Genomic DNA, 18,718 nt, shown 5'->3' with positions numbered 1-18,718 from the left:
CCACAACGCTGCGTATAGACAAAACACTGGGGTGACAATGATAGCGTACGTTTAAAACAGCTAATTCATGAACTAATTTGTGGCATTTGCATCAGCTTAAATCTTTCACATATCAAGAATGCCAAATAATTCTGCTATTCAAAAGCCACATGTTTAGCTTCTGAACTTGCAAAGAAATGTTAATTGTTATCACCAAATCTTTTTCAGACTGGAACACAATTTCAGACGCTGTTGAATATTTAAAAAAAAAAAAAAAAGATTTAAAAATAATAAAAACAAATAGCGAGCATATCTTTTTTTTAATAACTAAACCTCTTTTATATATAGAAACAAGCATTTCTACAAGATAAGCCGTTACATACTTTGAATACTCTGGAAGTCGGCTACTGACCTGCTTGTATTAATTATGAAATGCTGCCGTTAATCAGGAAGACACAGTGATATCCGTACCTGCTTGCAAAGTTGCTGTATGAACGAAATACTTATCAGATGCAGCCATTCTCTGTTGGATTGTGGAATTATGTATGATCCTATCTACTATCAAAGCCTTTCTTTTTACTATCGGAGGAGTTGCATTTTTAGTTGAAGGTGTCAGTAAAAGACATAGTAGAAAGTAAGATAACGAATACATAAAATTGGGTGATGGATACGGACAGTAATGTAATGGGAAGAGACAACGTCGCACTGTTTGCTTGATGAGCTACCTTCGGCTGGCACTGGAAAGACGTTGGTAGACAAGTGGCATTTCTAACGGTGCAGTGTATAATCAGCATGTATCTTGCTGAATTTCCGTCACGTTGACAGTGCTAGTGAAATATAGATTCATGGCAGATTGTGATACCATCTAATGACAGATGTGAAGGTTGTTAAAGGAAAAGCTTGAGAAGAACTCAGTTCATGTCGGTCCACTACAAGACGCTACAATCTTTGATGATACTTGTCTGCATTTAGTTATTCAGACAGTAAAGGGAGAGGCTAGTGTAATGTTAGTTTGCAAAATAAATATGTGTTTCTCATGCATTTGTCTTTAACACCAAGGCATATTTTAATAATACCTTGAGCTTCACAGTCTAAAATTGAACATAAAAGAGTTGATCACTACAAAGTTGCAATTGCTGCTCTGTGGTTTATGGGGGGTTGGGTACGTTATGGTGACAGTGAATCTGTAGACAGTCAGTCTGTCCATAGATTCATTGTGTCGACATGTTTGAAATGTTGACATTGTGACTGCGGACGGTAGTAATGTCAACAGGCACTGTCAGCATTAAAAGAGCTATGCCAATAGCAGACAGGTTATCCGCCAGCTAACCTACAGACATTACAGACACTGGACCCACCAGTGGAGGATCTGGCACAAAATTGTTAAAAACATTTTTTTAAAAAAAACGACATGGACCATCGGAATAATTTATTAGGTACTTTTTTTGGGGACAATCATGGATCATTGGAACGATTACAGATAAAGAACAAGGAATTTAGTGAGTATTTCTAGTATTTTAATTTTTTTTCCAATTTTTGGGGGAAACCAGGAGTGTGGTTTGTTTAAATCTTGTCTTGGTGCACTACAGGTCACAGTGGGTGCACTACAAGTGCCAGCATGCCCTGGCAGCCATGGCTATGCTGATGCTTGGAGTACTGTTAGTGGCAGCCTGGGCTGGCTGGGACCTGTAGTGCACCAACACAAAAGGGTGTCTTTATTATACAAATATATTTTATAACCCACACCCATTGCCCCTGGGGTGTGGAAAGCCAGGTACTTCTGTGGTGGGGGGAGGTCCCTCTTTTTTGGCAAACCCCATCTTCCAAGAGATTCCATCCCCTTGTTGACCAGCCTAGGGCAGGTTGTCATAATGTCAGGGGTCCGCACGCTGGGAGGTCCCCGGCTATAGTGGCAGCAGTCCCGTTTGTATTGTTGTTTGTGCTTTATACTCTTGTGCTGGACCCTCCGGCTGTATTGCCAGCGGATATCGAGCACCAAACTGTCTGAAGTGTTTCATACCTGATCATATACAAAACAGACATCAGTTTTTTCAAACCTCTTCATGCTACAGGAATCTTGATAGGAGGAATTTCTTACTGGGTTGGTACAAAGGAAGTTTACTGGTACACCACTGAAATAACTGCGGTGACAAATATTAAAGGATATGTCTACGTTTAAAGAAATTTAAGTACAAGCAGTTTTTCCCATGAGTAGTCAAACAGAAGAGGCCTCATCCAATCAGATGCCCCTAGTCCATCAAATCCACCAATCTATGCAGAGTATTTCCATTAACTAAGAAAAAACAGGCCAATGATCTATAAAGTCACATTCAATTCTGTCCCATTATAGCGATGCCAAGAAAAGATTCATCCCACTCAAAACATCTTATTAGACAAGTCTGCTGTTAGCAAGGCATAGGCACATGTACAGTATCATGCTGGGTAGTTATATAAAAAGGTTATGTTAAGTTAAGTTGAGCATTGCTTTTGTTTGGTAATATAGTGCCATTGCTATATTTTAATAATGAGTGGTTAATGGTTTTGCACATTTGTTTTGCAGAGAAGCCACCACCTGCCCTGAAATCACCATCAAAAGTGCCATCATTTCCTCAGTCTCACAAGCCCGTTGCCTTGCTGTCACCCTTGACCCAGTCCTCGGCTTTAGTACACACATCCTGTCTCTCTCCCTGTCCTGTCGTCTCCACCTTCAAAATTTTACTTGAATATGCCCTTTTCTTACTGAAAATGCAACCAAAACTGTTATCATCTTATTACTCAACTACTGCAATCTCCTCCTGTCTGGCATTTTTCTTACCCATATTTGCCAGCTAAAATCCAACCTAAATGTTGTGGCCACACTTATATTGCTCTCTTGTTGTTCTACATTCACCAGATCAGTCTGTAAATCCTTACACTGGCTCTCCATATCCTCTAGAACACAAGTCAAATTACTCAACCTCACCTACAAAGCCCACAACAACAGCAAACCTTCACACATATCAATCCATCTCGAATACACTGCCGAAGCACTCTCAGATCTACCTCTGACCTGTGCCTCACCTTGTTTTTGATAACCTTGGGCCTGACTCATTAAGGATCTTAAATTAAGAAGTTTCTTATTTCAGTCTCCTGGACAAAACCATGTTACAATGCAAAGGGTGCAAATGAGTTTTCTGTTTTGCACATAAGTTAAATACTGACTGTTTTTTCATGTAGTACACAAATAATTGATAGCTTATTTGTACACTGAAATTTAAAGTTGATATTTGTGTGCTACATGAAAAAACAGGCAATATTTAACTTATGTGCAAAACAGAAAACTCATTTGCACACCTTGCATTGCAACATGGTTTTGTCCAGGAGACTGAAATAAGAAACTTTTTCATTTAAGATCCTTAATAAATCAGGCCCCTTCTCTCACTCCCGCCTACAAGACCTTTCCTGTGACGCTACCTACTTCTGGAATATCCTACTATGCAATCAGTCTGCCCCAACCCTCAAATCTTAAAGAGTTTACTGAAAACCAAACTCTTAGTTAGAGTCTACCCTATTCCACTTATTGTATTCACACCAGTATACCATCACAATTGTCCCAATTTCCACACTTGCTTCTCTGGTCTCAGTTGTGCTCTCTTTGTCACTACAATGTAAGCTCTTTCATTAGCAGGGACCTCTCCAAACTTTATTCTCTCTCTGCATTCATTTTGCCTACCTTGTCCCTGTTTTATGCAGGCGCTATATTCCTCACTGTCCGACGGAGCACAGAACAACCACAACAATGATAATAGTAACTAGTCACAGAGTAACCTTCTCCTCTATGGACTGTGTGACTGTATTGCACTCACTCTGCGGCAGCAGGACTATAGCAAAAATAACTTTTGCTCTGGGGAGCACTAGTGATCATTTTAAGGGCTGAATGTGGCGTATAGGCCCCCTCTCGCCCACCACAGGTTTATTTAAAGATACCTAAAAAAAAATACACGCATGTCTTTGACAAAGCTTTCAGTGTTCTGAACTATCTTCGAGAAGACCCTTAACATATCAGAGCCGTAAAAATAGGTTTTACCGATTACAAAAAGACTGTTCTGTTTGTTCAACATGAAACTAATGCATTTTAATTACTGGGCAGTAGAAGTACTCCTTGTCTAGTTCTGCTGTTTATTTCCCCCATTTATTGGTTCACAGTGATTTTGATGAGATCTACAAGCCATGTACAGTTTAATTGGTTTCTTAGCTTTGCACAGAAATTCATGTCTTGCTTATAGTACAAGGGGAGGAATGTGAAGTCTTCATCCTGCCGACAAGAACGTTTGAAACTGGTGATTGCTAAGCAATCTTGGCATGAATGCATCTGTCTCTATATCCAGTGTCGTGCAAATATAGATAAATATAAGTACATGTTTATTGTATTATATCATTCAGAGTCTTCTGCAATTTGTCAGTGATATGTCTGCAGAACACAAAGTACTAAGCAAGAGAGCAGAGTCACAGACTGATCAGATAGAAATACACAGTATTTAACAAAATGAGCCTCAGGCAGAAGACAACTGAGCTCTATTTTTGTATAAGCATCTACGGCATAATTCTGCATGCCTACTCTTTGCAGATCTTCCCAATCCGGAGAATACACATGATGACAAATGCGATTTATTATCCTACTTTTAAAAGAAATAATAAAATCTGCTTGATTAAAACATTTTATTTAGTTTATTTTTTACTTTTTTTGCCATAAGTATTCAGAAAAGAATATGGTGATATGTTATTATCCACAGGGAAATGTATTTTTCTATATATTTGCTTTAAGTAGCAGAACATGGTTTCTTTTCAGACACAATTAAATGAAATAGCATTACATTAATAAAACAGTGCCCCTAATGGATAGATCTTAAAGCATACCTGTTGCCTTTAGACAGGCTTATGTACTTACAGTGCACTAAACATTAGCAACCAATCAGGGTCTTGCTGTTCTTATATCTCTTGCGCTAGACAGATAGAATCTAATTGTTGATTGGTTGCTGTGGTCCAGTGCAAATTTTGCATTTAAATGAAATATCAGCAAATGAGTCCGGGGGGGGTAAATTTATCAAGCTGCAGGTTTGAAAAAGTGGAGATGTTGCCTATAGCGACCAATCAGATTCTAGCTGTCATTTTGTAGAATGTACTAAATAAATGATAACTAGAATCTGATGGGTTGCTATAGGCAACCTCCATTGTGTGTCAGCACACACAGTTCATGATGATTCATGAATATGCAGCCTATCGTTCACTAGGAAGGAGTGCCTCATAAATATTAATCAGGAGTCATGAATATTAGTCAGGATGTGCTTAAGTGATGCCTTTGGTTTGATGGCAGGCAGTTATTGCAATTTCCAATTTATGTTTTTCTTTTTTTTGCTTCATATATCAACTGATGCTATATAAACATACACATACCTATAACTAAACACATGATTCAGTTTAAAAGGAATGCTAAATTTGGCCAACAGACATAGTCCAATATCCAGTTCAGTGTGAGATTGCATTTGCTAGACTTATTTATGCAACCCTTTCCACTTGACAAGGCAGCTGTTGGAAAACATGTATCTAAATTCAGGAGGGTGGCTGAGAGAGATTGCTTCACCCTGATGTCTGAAGGAATACAGAAAGTCAGTTCCATCGCTTGTCTAGGTATACAAACACCTATAATACTACACCACCATATATGTCACCACTATATTCTTTTATTCATCGCTCTTGTCAGTGACAAAGTTGCATAGGCACAATTAGGACCTCATTTAGAGTCAGACGAAATGTTCATCTAAAACGTACATGCAAGAGCAGGAGTGGGAGTGCGCCGCAGCTTGGTAGGGTATTATCAGTGGCATGCAACCCCAGTTGCATCCCGCTCGTAATACCCTACTGAGCTGCAACCAGTTCCCACAATTAGCTAACTACTTGCGCCACCTAATTCCTGCCGCACTTTGTCAGTCTTGATGTGTATTCCGCCTGCGTCTTGATCCGTCTATGGTTGTTCTTGCGGGTAGACGCCCATAGTATCTAAATTATTCACGGTCACGCCTACATAACTCCATGTTCCACCCTTTCCCTCGTACTGAGACGCAAGCTGTCACAAGTGTACACTGCGTCTGAAAAGCAGACGGAACTGATGCTTACTGCGCATGCGCGTCAGTGGAAACGTGCACAATGCACCTGAAATGGACTTGGCGCCCGACTCTAAATGAGGCCCTTAGTCGGTATGTCTTGAATCTTCGTAAATCTATCTGCATCCCTTACAGTATTGAAAGTGACAAGATTCCAAATGTCAGATAACTATAATGATTTCATAGTAAATCTTAGCAAGTAAATGTGCATTATGTATGTTGTTCACAGTAAATAAATTAAAGGGGCACTATCATGGAAATTAAGTATAGTATAAATTGTTTTGTACTCATACGCTTTAGAAGCATATAGCTGACAGCTATCACATGTATTTATCATTTTGTATGGCAAGTTGTAGTTTTCCCTGGTTCATTGTTGGAGCTCTATATCGATGGCCTTTACACTATACTGCAATAAGTTCTTACTAGTAGCACTAATTAGCTAAAAGTATTGTTTATAGCCCGGGTTTGATCTGGTATTACACTGTAAATAAATTCAGGAATTTAATCTCCTTAGATTCCGCTCAGAGATAGGGTTGGCTAAAGGACAGGAGATAGAGAGGTATATTTCCTAAACTGCGCATTTGTAAAGTGGAGATGTTGCCTATAGCACCGGCTTCCAGCTGTTATTTTGTAGAATATACTCAATAAATGATAACTAGAATCTGATTGGTTGCTATAGGCAACATCCCCACTTTTTCAAACCCGCAGTTTAGTAAATATATCCTAGAGTGTTATAGTCAATGGTAGGGAAGTACAAATTCTCATTTGAAATATCCTGTTCTACCAAGAAGGTCAATTTTCCGCAATTTTGCTATTTTTTAATGAATGCTATGGAGGAAGGGATGTCAACCAGATGGGGGGGGGGGATTAATTCAGAGATCAGCAGGGGCAGACCTAGACTTAGGGTGCTGTGATTTAACATAGCTACTGATTCACTCTGATTGAACCTGGCAGCTAAGAAACAGTCAGAGGATGTGTGGTGCCCCAAAATCTGAGTACCCTGGGGTGTATCTATATGTTTTTAATTTGTTAATTTAATTTGTTAATTATTAAAAGTGTTTATAAAGATTTTAAAAAAAAATATATATATATATTTTCTTGAGGGAGAAGTGACAGTTGGGAGTGGTTGGTGGTTGCCGGGAGTAACAGGAAGGAGGAGTGTGTGGCATAGCAACAAGTCCACTAACTTTGGTAATAACTGTGAACTCCCAGAAGGCAGTGGGAAGAGGAAAGTTCTAGACTTCTGAGGGAGAGAGATCCCTGTGTCTGCATAGACAGAGAGAGAAAAATAGGGACAGAATGAAAATCGGACAAAGTGATGTATAAGCAGATTAAAAGTGAAGTAAGTGTAAGAAGAGAAGAAGATAAGAAGTGAGCCAAAGAGAGGTGTGAGTAAAAAGGAAAGTACTGAAAACAAATAAGCAGTATAGAGATCTGTGACATCACACTAAACAGACTGAGCTATGTACTGAGAACAGTGTGAGAGGAGAGAAAATAAAGAGACTGTGTAATACAAAAGATCATCAGCTTATTTGGCGTGAAAAAGTAATTTATGGGCCCCAACCACGTGCAGCACTTCTACTAAATTCATGTGCACAGTTCAACCCAGGACTGAGTGTAAATATGGTAACGTTACCAGGGATAATATTGGTGCACTAAATGTTTTAGATGATGTTAATGTTATGTGATTTACTTAAAAATTGATTTATTGTTATTATATGTTAAATGCTATTGTGCTCTATGTTCATCAAATTAATATTTTGTCATTACCATTGAGTTGAAGGGGTCAGTGGCGCGGTGGCTTACCAAAATTATCTTTACCGCATTATTAATAAACCCAAGTTATTTGACCAATCCTTGTCCCTTTCATTGAGGTATTTATCTCCTGACCACCGGATGTCCGAATAAAAAAAGAACCTGACTCGTGTCTGGAGGACAAGGTAAGGGAAGGAACTCCCATCAGTACTCGACCACTACAGATGCTACCCAGCCACTCCGATTGGGTTTAAAACATTTTTGGAGCCGCCGGGCAGGATCCTCAGCCTGCCTCTCGGCCGCCAGGCAGACTTATTTACTGTTCTGGCCCCAATTGCCCCCTTCTGCATCCACCATTAGCAATCAGTGAGGTACCTAAGTTTCCTGTTTTGTTAAATGTATACATTATAAATGTATCCATGATCAGGGCCGGATTAACCCGAGGTCTAACTGGGCTACAGCTTAGGAGCCTCAGGCATCCAGGGGGCCCTTGAAAGTGCTCAGCAGCATTATTGATCGGTGCGGGGGGCGGGGCGCCCCCGGCCTGATCAATGCTGCTGAGCCTGTCACTGCAGTCCTTTCCCCAGTGCTCTGTAATCTGCTTACTGAGGAGATCTCGTGAGAGTGAAATGAGTCTCACTCTCACGAGATCTCCTCAGTAAGGAACTTACAGCGCGTTGCGGAAGGACTACAGTGACAGGAGAAAGAGGTAATCGCTTGGGGGAGGGGTGGCTCACAGGGGGGACTTCACGGGGGGGAGGCGGCTCACAGGGGGCTCTCACGGGGGAATACAGCCCCCCTTAGCCAATGGGCCTCCATTTCCTTAATCCGGCCCTGTTCATGATACTTGTAGTCTAATTTTGCAGTATTGCTTGTAGTATGTTTTTTTTTGTTTTACAGATGATATAAAGATCTGTAACAGGGAGATGTAAATCAATTGCCGAGGATTTTCAGAAAATAGAGGAATGGACTTAATTGTGGAATCTTAAACTGAATATATCAAAATGTACATTAATACATGGGAGACATATAAATCTGAAAGGATACAGAATGAATAGAGATGTAATATCTGCAACAACAGAGGGAATGGAGCAACAGTTTCAGATTATATAAAGACAAGCAGTGCAGACAAGCAGTGGGAAAAGCCAGTAGGATAGTTGGCTGTATTAGAAGGTACAGCAGAATGAGGAAGGTTACAAGTCATGGAAAAGTGGAGATGTTGCCCATAGCAACCAATCAGATTTAAGCAGTCATTTTATAGAATGTACTAGGTAAATGATAACTAGAATCTATTTGGTTACTATGGGCAACACTTCCTCTTTTCCTTTCTAGAAGGTTTGATAAATCAACCCCCCTTGTGTACAATTCTGGAGACCATACATCTAAAAAGATATTAATAAACTAGAACACATGCAGGAAAGGGTCACTAACATGGTGTATGGGCCGCATACCAAAACATATCAGACGTTTGAAGAGCTGGACATGTACAGCTCAGATGGGAGAAGGGATGGCAGTGATATGAAACATACATATATATCAAAGGTAGGTAGGTTAATAGAGTTCAGAAAAGCAGCATTTTATTTAAATGAGAGGATTTCTAGGGAACACTTTGAAATTGGAGGAAGGAAGACTGAAAGGCAACATAGAGAAGACCAGAAGAACAGAAAGTATAATAGATCCACGGAATAGTCCTCCAACAGCTGTAAAATTAAATCATAAAGTAAAATAATTACAAATGTACAGGACTAACAGGGATATCTAGACAGTACCATATATTTTAAAGCATAAACCATAAACATATTACCAGTGTCCCTTTAACAATTAAATTATTATAGTACAGAGACATAGTATATAGTGTTGATTTAATATTTATTAGCTCTATCAACAAGGCAGAAGGCATTCACTTAATCAAATTGTTCTTTTAATGGTCAAAAAGGCATTTATGATGAACAGTACAACAGAAAAGCAGGTAGTAAATCACAGCAACAAATTACATAAAAACTGTTATTTTTAGTAGTCTTTAGAAAATGAAAGTAATCATAAACATCCATTCATATTGTTCAAATCAAACAAACTTCACTTTCCAATGGAACAAGTTGCTCATCTCTGCTCTATCGCTAAGTGCATTAGCCGTGATAGGACACGACAGAGTATTTCTGCTCAACCAAAATAGATCAACGGAGATGAAAAGATGCATAAATACAAAAGACAAATAGAAAATACAACTTTTTTAAAATTATCAAAGTGCGAGCTACCGTCACTATTAATTGGGGGTCATTTATGAAGATAAACTGCATCGAAAAACGTAATTCAGTTTTGAGTGGCACCAAAATCGTATTACCTTAGTAAGTCATGAAAACAAATGCACAACTGACTGAAACTTTGTATCAAGTAATAAAACACCAAAGGGTCATATAATAGTACAGAATGACCATAACATTAATCAACATCATAACCATAGTCACTTGCCCTGGACAGTCATAGGCTAGTTCCCAAGTGCCAGTTTACCCATTACTCGGCAGCCCAGCAGTCTCAGTGTGGCTAAGGATAGCAGGATCCCTCTACCCAATATATTTTATGACAAGCTAGCCAGTTGTTGGGTCTGGTGGGTTACCTGCGTTACTATTATTGGTTCAGCACAGTGGTTTAGTGGTTAGCAATTATTATTATTATAATTATTATTTTTTATTTATAGGGCGCCACAAAGTATCCGTAGCGCCGTACAAGGACAAACAGTGGCACAGTACAAGGTGATACAGCACAGTACAAATAACAGTAAGCACTATAACTCTGGGAGCTCAAAGCACAGCTAGAGAGAGAGGGTGGGGGATAGTCAGTACAGGCTGGTAACTTAAGCCCAAAACGGTGGGCGCAGATGACAGGTTAAGAGCCACTGAGAGGAACAGAGAGAAGAGAGAGGAGTCAGAGGGCAGAAGGTCCTAGAGGAGGTGGGCTGAGTATCTGGAGAGCGAACTTAAAAGTGATGGAAACAGAAGGCAGGAGAGCCCTGCTCAAAGGAGCGTACAATCTAAATTATGCCTCACATCGCTGTTGTCATCGATTCCCGACCATGAGTGTTTGTGTGTGTGTGTGTGTGTGTGTGTGTGTGTTAGGAAATTTAGACTGTAGGCTCCAATGGGGCAGAGACTGATGTGAGGGAAAAATATTCTGTGTACAACGTTTCGGAATTAGTGGCACTATATAAATAAATGATGATGATACTATTGTTTAAAAACTAGTCTGCACCCACTGTTTGATTAGAATTGATACTTTGTGTACAGCAATTGAATTGTAGGAATTGAGTGCAATAGTTTCATTTTTTATATTTCATATGGTTTGTATTAAGACAGACTGGCTGTATCCCCAAGCAATTAGGATTGAAAATTAGTCACAAGAATGTGCTGAGTTCGGTGTATCAGACAAGTGTATACATTTCTGTGTCTTGTGTCTCTGTTAGAAATGCACTTACTAGCACAATGCCATGAATTCGCTTGAGGAAGTCACTGGTACGTATACATGGACAGGTGGATGTTACAAAGTCTCAGTGTAAAGTACTAGCTCCCTCATGTGCAGTAAATCTTGGGTGGAATAGCTTTTATGTGAGTTGTGATACTGGGGAATAAAATGCTGAGTCAAGCGTCTTACTTAGCAGAATCATCATTCCATTGTTTGAAGGACTGTGTTCTTTTTGCTTTGTGTTTTTAATTGAAACTTAGACTATTATTAAACAACAAAATAGTATTAAATACCTCACATTGAGGTGCTGGAGATCAGGGGGTAAATGTATCAAGCTGAGAGTTTTCCGGTGGGTTAAAAAGTGAGCGTAAAGAAATGTTGATACTGTCCTGTAAACATAGGAATGTTCCTAGGGGGACTATATTGTAAATATACTACTGAGGTCCAAAGTTTCCTTACATGTTTATCACTACACATTAGGACCTTAGATATCAGCCTATGTACCAGGTTTATCTATGATTTGCTGATCTCTGACTAAGAACACGTTGACTGGGAAGAGAGTCTAAGAAGAAAGCTTGTTCTGAGGACAAAGTCGCTTGTCTCCCACCTCTGATTTAGAAGTAGCGCTGATGTTAATAGAGATCGTACGGCTGGGAGTCAGATTAGATATGGATGCAGGGTCTTCTACTTTGAAACATGTGACGCCCCAGTTAATGGATAAATATTCACTAAATTTCATTAGCTGCTGATTGATGTTGGAAGCTGTAAGGCAGTAGCTGCCGATGTTGGCAAGATCTCATACATATAGAGAAGCCTTGGCCACAAACATTCATCTTTAAGTAAGCAGGGACTTGTAGCACATTTGAAATAAGGGTTACTTATCCAAGAAATTATACCATATGCTACAAAGCAAAGTCAATATGCAGATTCAAAAGCTTCAATGTATACAAGTCTAAAGCAGGTGAAGGTAGGTGCAGCTTCCACATTTATCTATCAAATACTAATAGAGATAAGAACTGCACTTCATTTTGCTGAAGGTTTGCACATTTTGTGAAGGGGGACTGTTCCAGTCTTGTATGCCTTTCTAGAGCAGGGTTTCGTAGACAAGACGTAGACCGCACAGCCCATATACTTTAAATATGCAAATGTTTACACTGCAGTGAATTTGATCAAATAATACCGTCTCACATGCAAAATAACGATGACCTCAGTGCGGATGTTTCCCAAAGTTAACATCCTAGACTTTACATGATTGCATCTTGAAGGTCGTAAACTTCTTAGTAACTTTCTATAGAGCAACCAAATGAAATGTTGCAGAAACCAGGCTAGACGCTATGCTAATCTAAACACCTATACAAGGATAAAGAGCTATGCGAAACACCTTAATGACATGAGGTCACGATCCTCATAAATATAACACACATCTTCAAGTATACAGTAATGGCACATGACATCACATATGTAGTGGTACAAATTATAAAGGGCAACACAACTTTTATTGATCTCACCTCCTCCGAGGATGATATACATATATTACACAGACTGCAGTTACCCTTCAGATATGATCTCATAGCATAATTGCAAACTCTACAAGTGTTTTGTATTACTGTATAAGGGAGATTGATAGCACTAATGAAATTGCACTAACCTTAAAGTTCAGCAATCAAGCAAGCTTAATAGAGCCCATACAAGCTCTGCGTGACAGCCACTTATCTCCACCCAGGTAAATGCTGTTTTTGCATACTAAATTTAGAAGTATAATAATATTACTTTCAGCAGAACTATCACCAGGCACGATTTGCCTTGGATTCCTTCCTCTCCTTTTCAGAATCCTTTTATTTCCAGAGTTACCAACAATTCACTGCTGTCTGTTGTTGGTAATGTAAGTTCTTAAGAATTAAAAGTGATTCTGACAATATAACTGCAATGAATTGAATTAAAAGAATAATTAATACATGAAATCAAGTAGGCTTGAGAATGTTTCAGCTTTCCTTTCCCTCAGCGAGAAATACCAAATACATGTTAAAGTAGAAAACAAGTCTATAAATGGGCATAATTCAGATTTTTCATGTCTGCCAATGTCGGTTCTTAAATTGAGAACTGTGCAAATCAGGTAGGCAGTCTATGAAATCCAAGTTGCATTATAACTCATGCATGCTCAGTCAGCGATCCTGATGCAGCAATTCTGATGGGAGATGTAGTTCAAAAGCAGTTGGAAAACTGAGAGTTACTTATCCTCGCAGTAATTAACAAATTACAAGAGTGCTTGCAGGATATACATCCTGCTTTTCTTAGCTGGCTAAAAGACATAAATCTCCCTAGGGCTTTATACAGGCCCTTTTGAAGATACATTACTGCGTCTCTCTAGTAATGTTGCAAATTGATAAATATCTCATCTCTAAATGCAATGTCCATGGACCACTTGCTACTTCTAAAGTAGCATGCCGAAAACCTTTGGATCCCTTTTTTCATCTCCAGATAAATGTCCAGACACAGAGAGAGAGAGGGAGAGAGAGAGAGAGAGAGAGAGAGAGAGAGAAAGAGAGAGAGAGAGAGAGAGAGAGAGAGAGAGAGAAAGAGAGAGAGAGAGAGAGTGAGAGAAAGATATATATATATATATATATATATGTGCAAGGTATTGTTCTCTGTTATTGACCATTTAGGTCTTTTGAAGGGGGCGTTATAGTTTTCATCAACAGGGGCACCGAGGGGGACTCTGAAGTCCATATCACAGGAATGCTCTGAGTACTGTTATATGCAGTTTGTTTGTTGTTAAGTCAGGTAAGCTCATCTATTTAGCATATTATTTAGACATGAATTGAGTTCATATTAGACCATATGCCCATATAGGCAATGTCCCCCCATCTAGTATCTTTGTATTTTTATGCAAGTGACTTATATACCTAAATGTTTATCATCTTATATATATTTAAAGCTACAGATTAGTTGACACTTTAGAAATAAAACAGAACGACAATAGTAAATAAATGTAAGATCATTTTGAGTTTTTTGGGGTAGAAAGAGAGAAGGAACCAGTGGAAGACATTGAGGCAGAGACAGGGGGACTAAGGCAGACCCAGAGTAAGTTATAAAGGGTGCAATGTGTACAGGAAACACATAATGCACATTGTACAGTAACAGGACAGCGTCAGCAGTAGACATCACAGATTAATGCCCAGTGCATATAGATGTATTAGAAGTCAGTGCTGAAGTAGGTCAAGCTACAGCAATAATTTATTAATGCACTATATTTCCAGAGCAGATATAACATACACACAGTGAAGCTAGTAACTAAATTGAGCAAAATGCATTCTACAGTTCTACTTTGGGACAAATATATCAGCACTCTCCGGGTTTCCACCACAATGCCCAAACTGTGTTAGTGTGTCATTGTGTGTATGTAGGGGAGTTTGTGTATCATCCAAACAGTGGCTTTTATGCTACACTTTTAATTTCTTTTACATATACTGAACCAACAAAGCAAATGATATACTAAATATAGTGTATCCAAATCATTGTTCCTGGGTTTGATGAATGAGGTGCTGTCAGGACACATATATATACACCCAGGAATAATAGCTATCACGTGAATGGGAGCCACTCCAAAGGGTAATGTTATCAAGTATTTGTGTGCTACGAGAAAAATCAAACAGTATTTTCCTTATGTGCAAAAAATAAATTAGTTTGCACCCCTTGCATTGTAACATGGTTTTTCCAGGAGAAAATTTACTCCTATGATTTTTGCTTTACTCCTAATTCAGCATCAGACCCCTGGGTGTTTAACTATACATATATAAAGCAAAGGCATTTTTCAGGGTCATTAAGTAGCTATTAAAAAAGTGGACACTTTTAAAATTACAGTAGGTAAATATTAAACTTTTACGTAGAATGCACCCATCTCATTCTTATACAGATTATATTTATATACCTTATATATTCTGTTGGCAAAATATTATGACGTAATATAAGTTGTCTAGATCGGATAATTATCACAAGGATATCTGGCTCTCACACACAAATAAACGCCACCACTAAGAAATGTTCCCAGTTTACAATAAATTGCAGCGGACACGCAATCTCTTCACTCCGAGCTGAAAATATTAACTCTTTAGGTTCTGGGAGTGCCTTAAAATGCAGAAGGAACCACTTATACAATAGCAGGGTCTGGATGGACTTGGGGGGGGGGGGGGCATCTGTCCCCTGGGCAGGTCACATAGTGGGCTACTTTGTGCTGGGTCACTGGACTACCTGCATTTTTTGTCCTTCAAAATAGGCTGCTGGGCTGAGTCTTGCCCCCCTCCCCACCCCCCATCCTGGGGTTAAAATTTGCCAGCCCCTGAACAATAGCAATATTGATAGTGAAGCTAAAACAACCGCAAGTCCACAGGCGCAGAGATACATTATCCTGCCTGCCAGTTTCTTCATTCTGAATGCACATGTGGAATGACAATGACCGAGCAGACACTAGGCAGCCAGTGAAACTTGTATCTATCTTCTTCACAAATTACCAGTGCTTTTATTGACCTAATACATGTAAGAAACTGTGGCAAATAAATCTGGGATACAGTAAGATTAATATGCATGTTCATACTATATAAACAAAGAAATGACTATCATGCTATTTTTTTATGTTATGTGTACTGTTTCCTTCTCCATTCTGATGCATGTTTTTTATTATTATTATTATTATTATTATTATTATTATTATTATTATTATTTGTATTATTATTATAGTGCTGTTATTGGTTTAATACAGTGCATTTTAGCTCTTACTTTTTAAAAGCCTCAAAATAAACAAAAGTACAACTGTGGATGTCAAATGTTACTCTTACACCACCTGGTCTGTAATAGTAAGGAACTTACCGGTACCACTCCAGCCCTTTCTCATAGTTCCTATCGAAGAAATGAGGCTCTACTCCCACAGCCCTGACATCGGGATGGGCTCTTAGAGCTTCGAGCAAAGCACGTGTGCCCCCTTTTTTCACCCCAATAATAATTGCTTGAGGCAGTTTCTTGTCCCCATACTCAGCAGTGCTGTTCACTGATATTCTGTGACTGAACTCTTCCTCTGTGGTGCTGGATTCCTGAGGTTCTCGCTCCAAAAATCCAGTGTGAGACTCTGGGATCATTTCTGTGGCAGCCAAAGGTGTCCCGTCCCAGGTGGAATCCCCTTGCAGTGGTGTGTGCATCTCATTTCCTGTAAAATCCGAGGGTCTACTGATCTCCCCTGAACTAGAGGCTGATATCACAGTATGCGATTTTATAGGTTCTATTCCCCCGTCTATATCGTAGTTTTCCTTATGTGCTGGAAATGAAAGCGATGCAGAGTCAGCCGTGCTGAAATCATTCCATCTGGCAGCGACACTGGGGTTAACAATGTTGCTGCTCGGCGTTTGACTATCCGTCTTAAGAAACTCTTTATTCACGTTACCCGATCCTTGGACTGGCAGAGAAACATGAGCGTTTGTATAACGGAGAAAACGTTCGCTGAGTGCGCTGTCCGGGGTGCTGAACCTCTGGGGAGAGGATGGAACGGGGTCGCTTTCCAAGGTGCTGAATTGATGAGCAATGGGAGCGCTGTCCAGGGTGCTGGATTGATGAGCAATGGGAGCGCTGTCCAAGGTGCTGACACTGACAGCGGTGGAAGGAATCTGAGTACTGTGCCGGGAACTGAACCTGAGTGCTGTGGAACCTATAGGACTGCGGACCCTCTGGTCACTTATAGGAACGCTGTCCACGGTGCTGGATCTCTCAGTCACTGAGTGGAACAGAGCGTTGGTCCTAACGGTAGATTGGGGAACAGTATCTACGAAACTTGTAGAAGAGAACTCCAAGGACACTGGCTTCCGACCACTATCCTGGTTGCTGGTATGAAATGAAGAGAGTGAGTGAGAGGGCAAAGAATTACTGAATTCCACCAGTGAAGGAGACACTGAGATATCTCCCGAAGACTTTTTGGCCCAGGGTCCCAGATCAGCTTTTAAAGTGGTATCCCAGTCCCTGTCATTGGTACTGCTGCCAATTCTGGACTGGAAATAGGAGTCCAAGCCGCTGCTACTTTTGGTTTCCTGGGGGACAGGACGGGTGTTGTTAGTTCTCCTTTCGGGGCTTTTATGAGAGGGAAGAGGAGAGTACCCCTCCTCTGGAATAATTATATCTCGATTGCTGGTGTCAGGCTTTAGAGAAGCCGCTCTGATTGCATCCACTGGGCTGACCCCAGAGTCTGGCTGTAGATAAATCCCGGCGTCCTGCAAAGGGAACTGCAAGGAGCTGTAGCAGCTGAGCAGGCTATAAAAGAGATAAGTGACGGACAGGGACAAGGTGAAGAGGAACACAAGTTTCCGAGGAGCTTTAGTGGAGAGCAGGGCAGTACCTGGCCACCACGGGGCCATCGCGGATCGCCAACCCCAGACCAACAGACATGGTTTCAGCCGAAATCGTGCATGGAGCCGCCAAAAGAAACAGCCCCAGGCGGAGAAAACGTTTGGGGGGGAGTGAGACAGAAAGCGGACTAGTGTCCAGATGTCAGGGTGTTAAGGAATCTAAAGCGGCTCTGACAGCTCCCTGACTTTCAGCGTTTGCCGTTCCCCCACCTCCAGGCGCAAAGCCTCTTCACATGGAACAGATCCCCCAGCAGGTTATAATGCCGAAGCTGCCAGCGGCGGATAACGAGAGGTGACATTACCGACAAGTAGCTCCAGTTAACGGACTCACAGAATCTATAGAGCTCCAGCTTATCCACTGATATGCAAAGTCAGACTTGTATTGCTGCATATCCAAACAGCAGAGATGTGCGCAATGGAGCAGGAGCCGGCTCTTGTCCCCTCGCCTGTTGCAGACAGGCCAGTTCCCTGAACAGCAGCAGCAACTTTAAATCGAGAAAGAGGCGTCTGTAGGTCCAGCTCCGCTCTACAGGAGACACCCAGCAAGCTCCGCCTTATGCACTAAGAGACTCGCCCACCTATGTCTCTAGGAGAGCCACCCTCACCTGCTTCCTATCACTGGCCACTTGTGCTGCGTACTCTTTCGGCGAATGAGACAGTAACTGCGCCGTGGAACAGAGACTACAATCAGCTATCTCTCAAAGGGGGTAAGAAGGAGAGGGGCGGGCTCAAATCCAATATTTACTTGCCAAATGTGAACCAAAATCTGCTATGACAATAAACAAATCAGAGTAAATAGCAGGATGCTTAGGGAACATATTTATGACAGCTATTTGTTTTCTAGTTATTGCCTAACAACATCGCAGCAAACATCGTGGATACAATTTATAGTGCATATTTAATACATTCAATATTTGAAAACAAAAGGTGGCCAGTTCTGTTTTTTTCCCCAATGCACACTGATCATACCATATTTCTGAAAGTGTGGGCTTTAAACCTAAGAAA

General features: G+C 40.4%; 1 protein-coding gene across 1 annotated transcript in view; it reads right to left on the bottom strand.

Moving 5' to 3' along the window:
* LOC142097575 (uncharacterized) overlaps nucleotides 1–18,387 on the bottom strand; it is a 183,794-nt gene extending 165,407 nt beyond the window's left edge. The window contains exon 1 of the mRNA XM_075179534.1: nucleotides 16,194–18,387. Coding sequence (XP_075035635.1) covers nucleotides 16,194–17,722 — 1,529 coding nt within the window. The 5' untranslated portion in view covers nucleotides 17,723–18,387. The remainder of the gene's footprint in view (nucleotides 1–16,193) is intronic.
* Between the last annotated feature and the right edge of the window lie 331 nt (nucleotides 18,388–18,718).

This window comes from Mixophyes fleayi, chromosome 7 (genome assembly GCF_038048845.1).
Source record: "Mixophyes fleayi isolate aMixFle1 chromosome 7, aMixFle1.hap1, whole genome shotgun sequence".
NCBI lineage: Eukaryota > Metazoa > Chordata > Amphibia > Anura > Limnodynastidae > Mixophyes > Mixophyes fleayi.
This window is presented reverse-complemented; position numbering and strand designations above follow the sequence as displayed.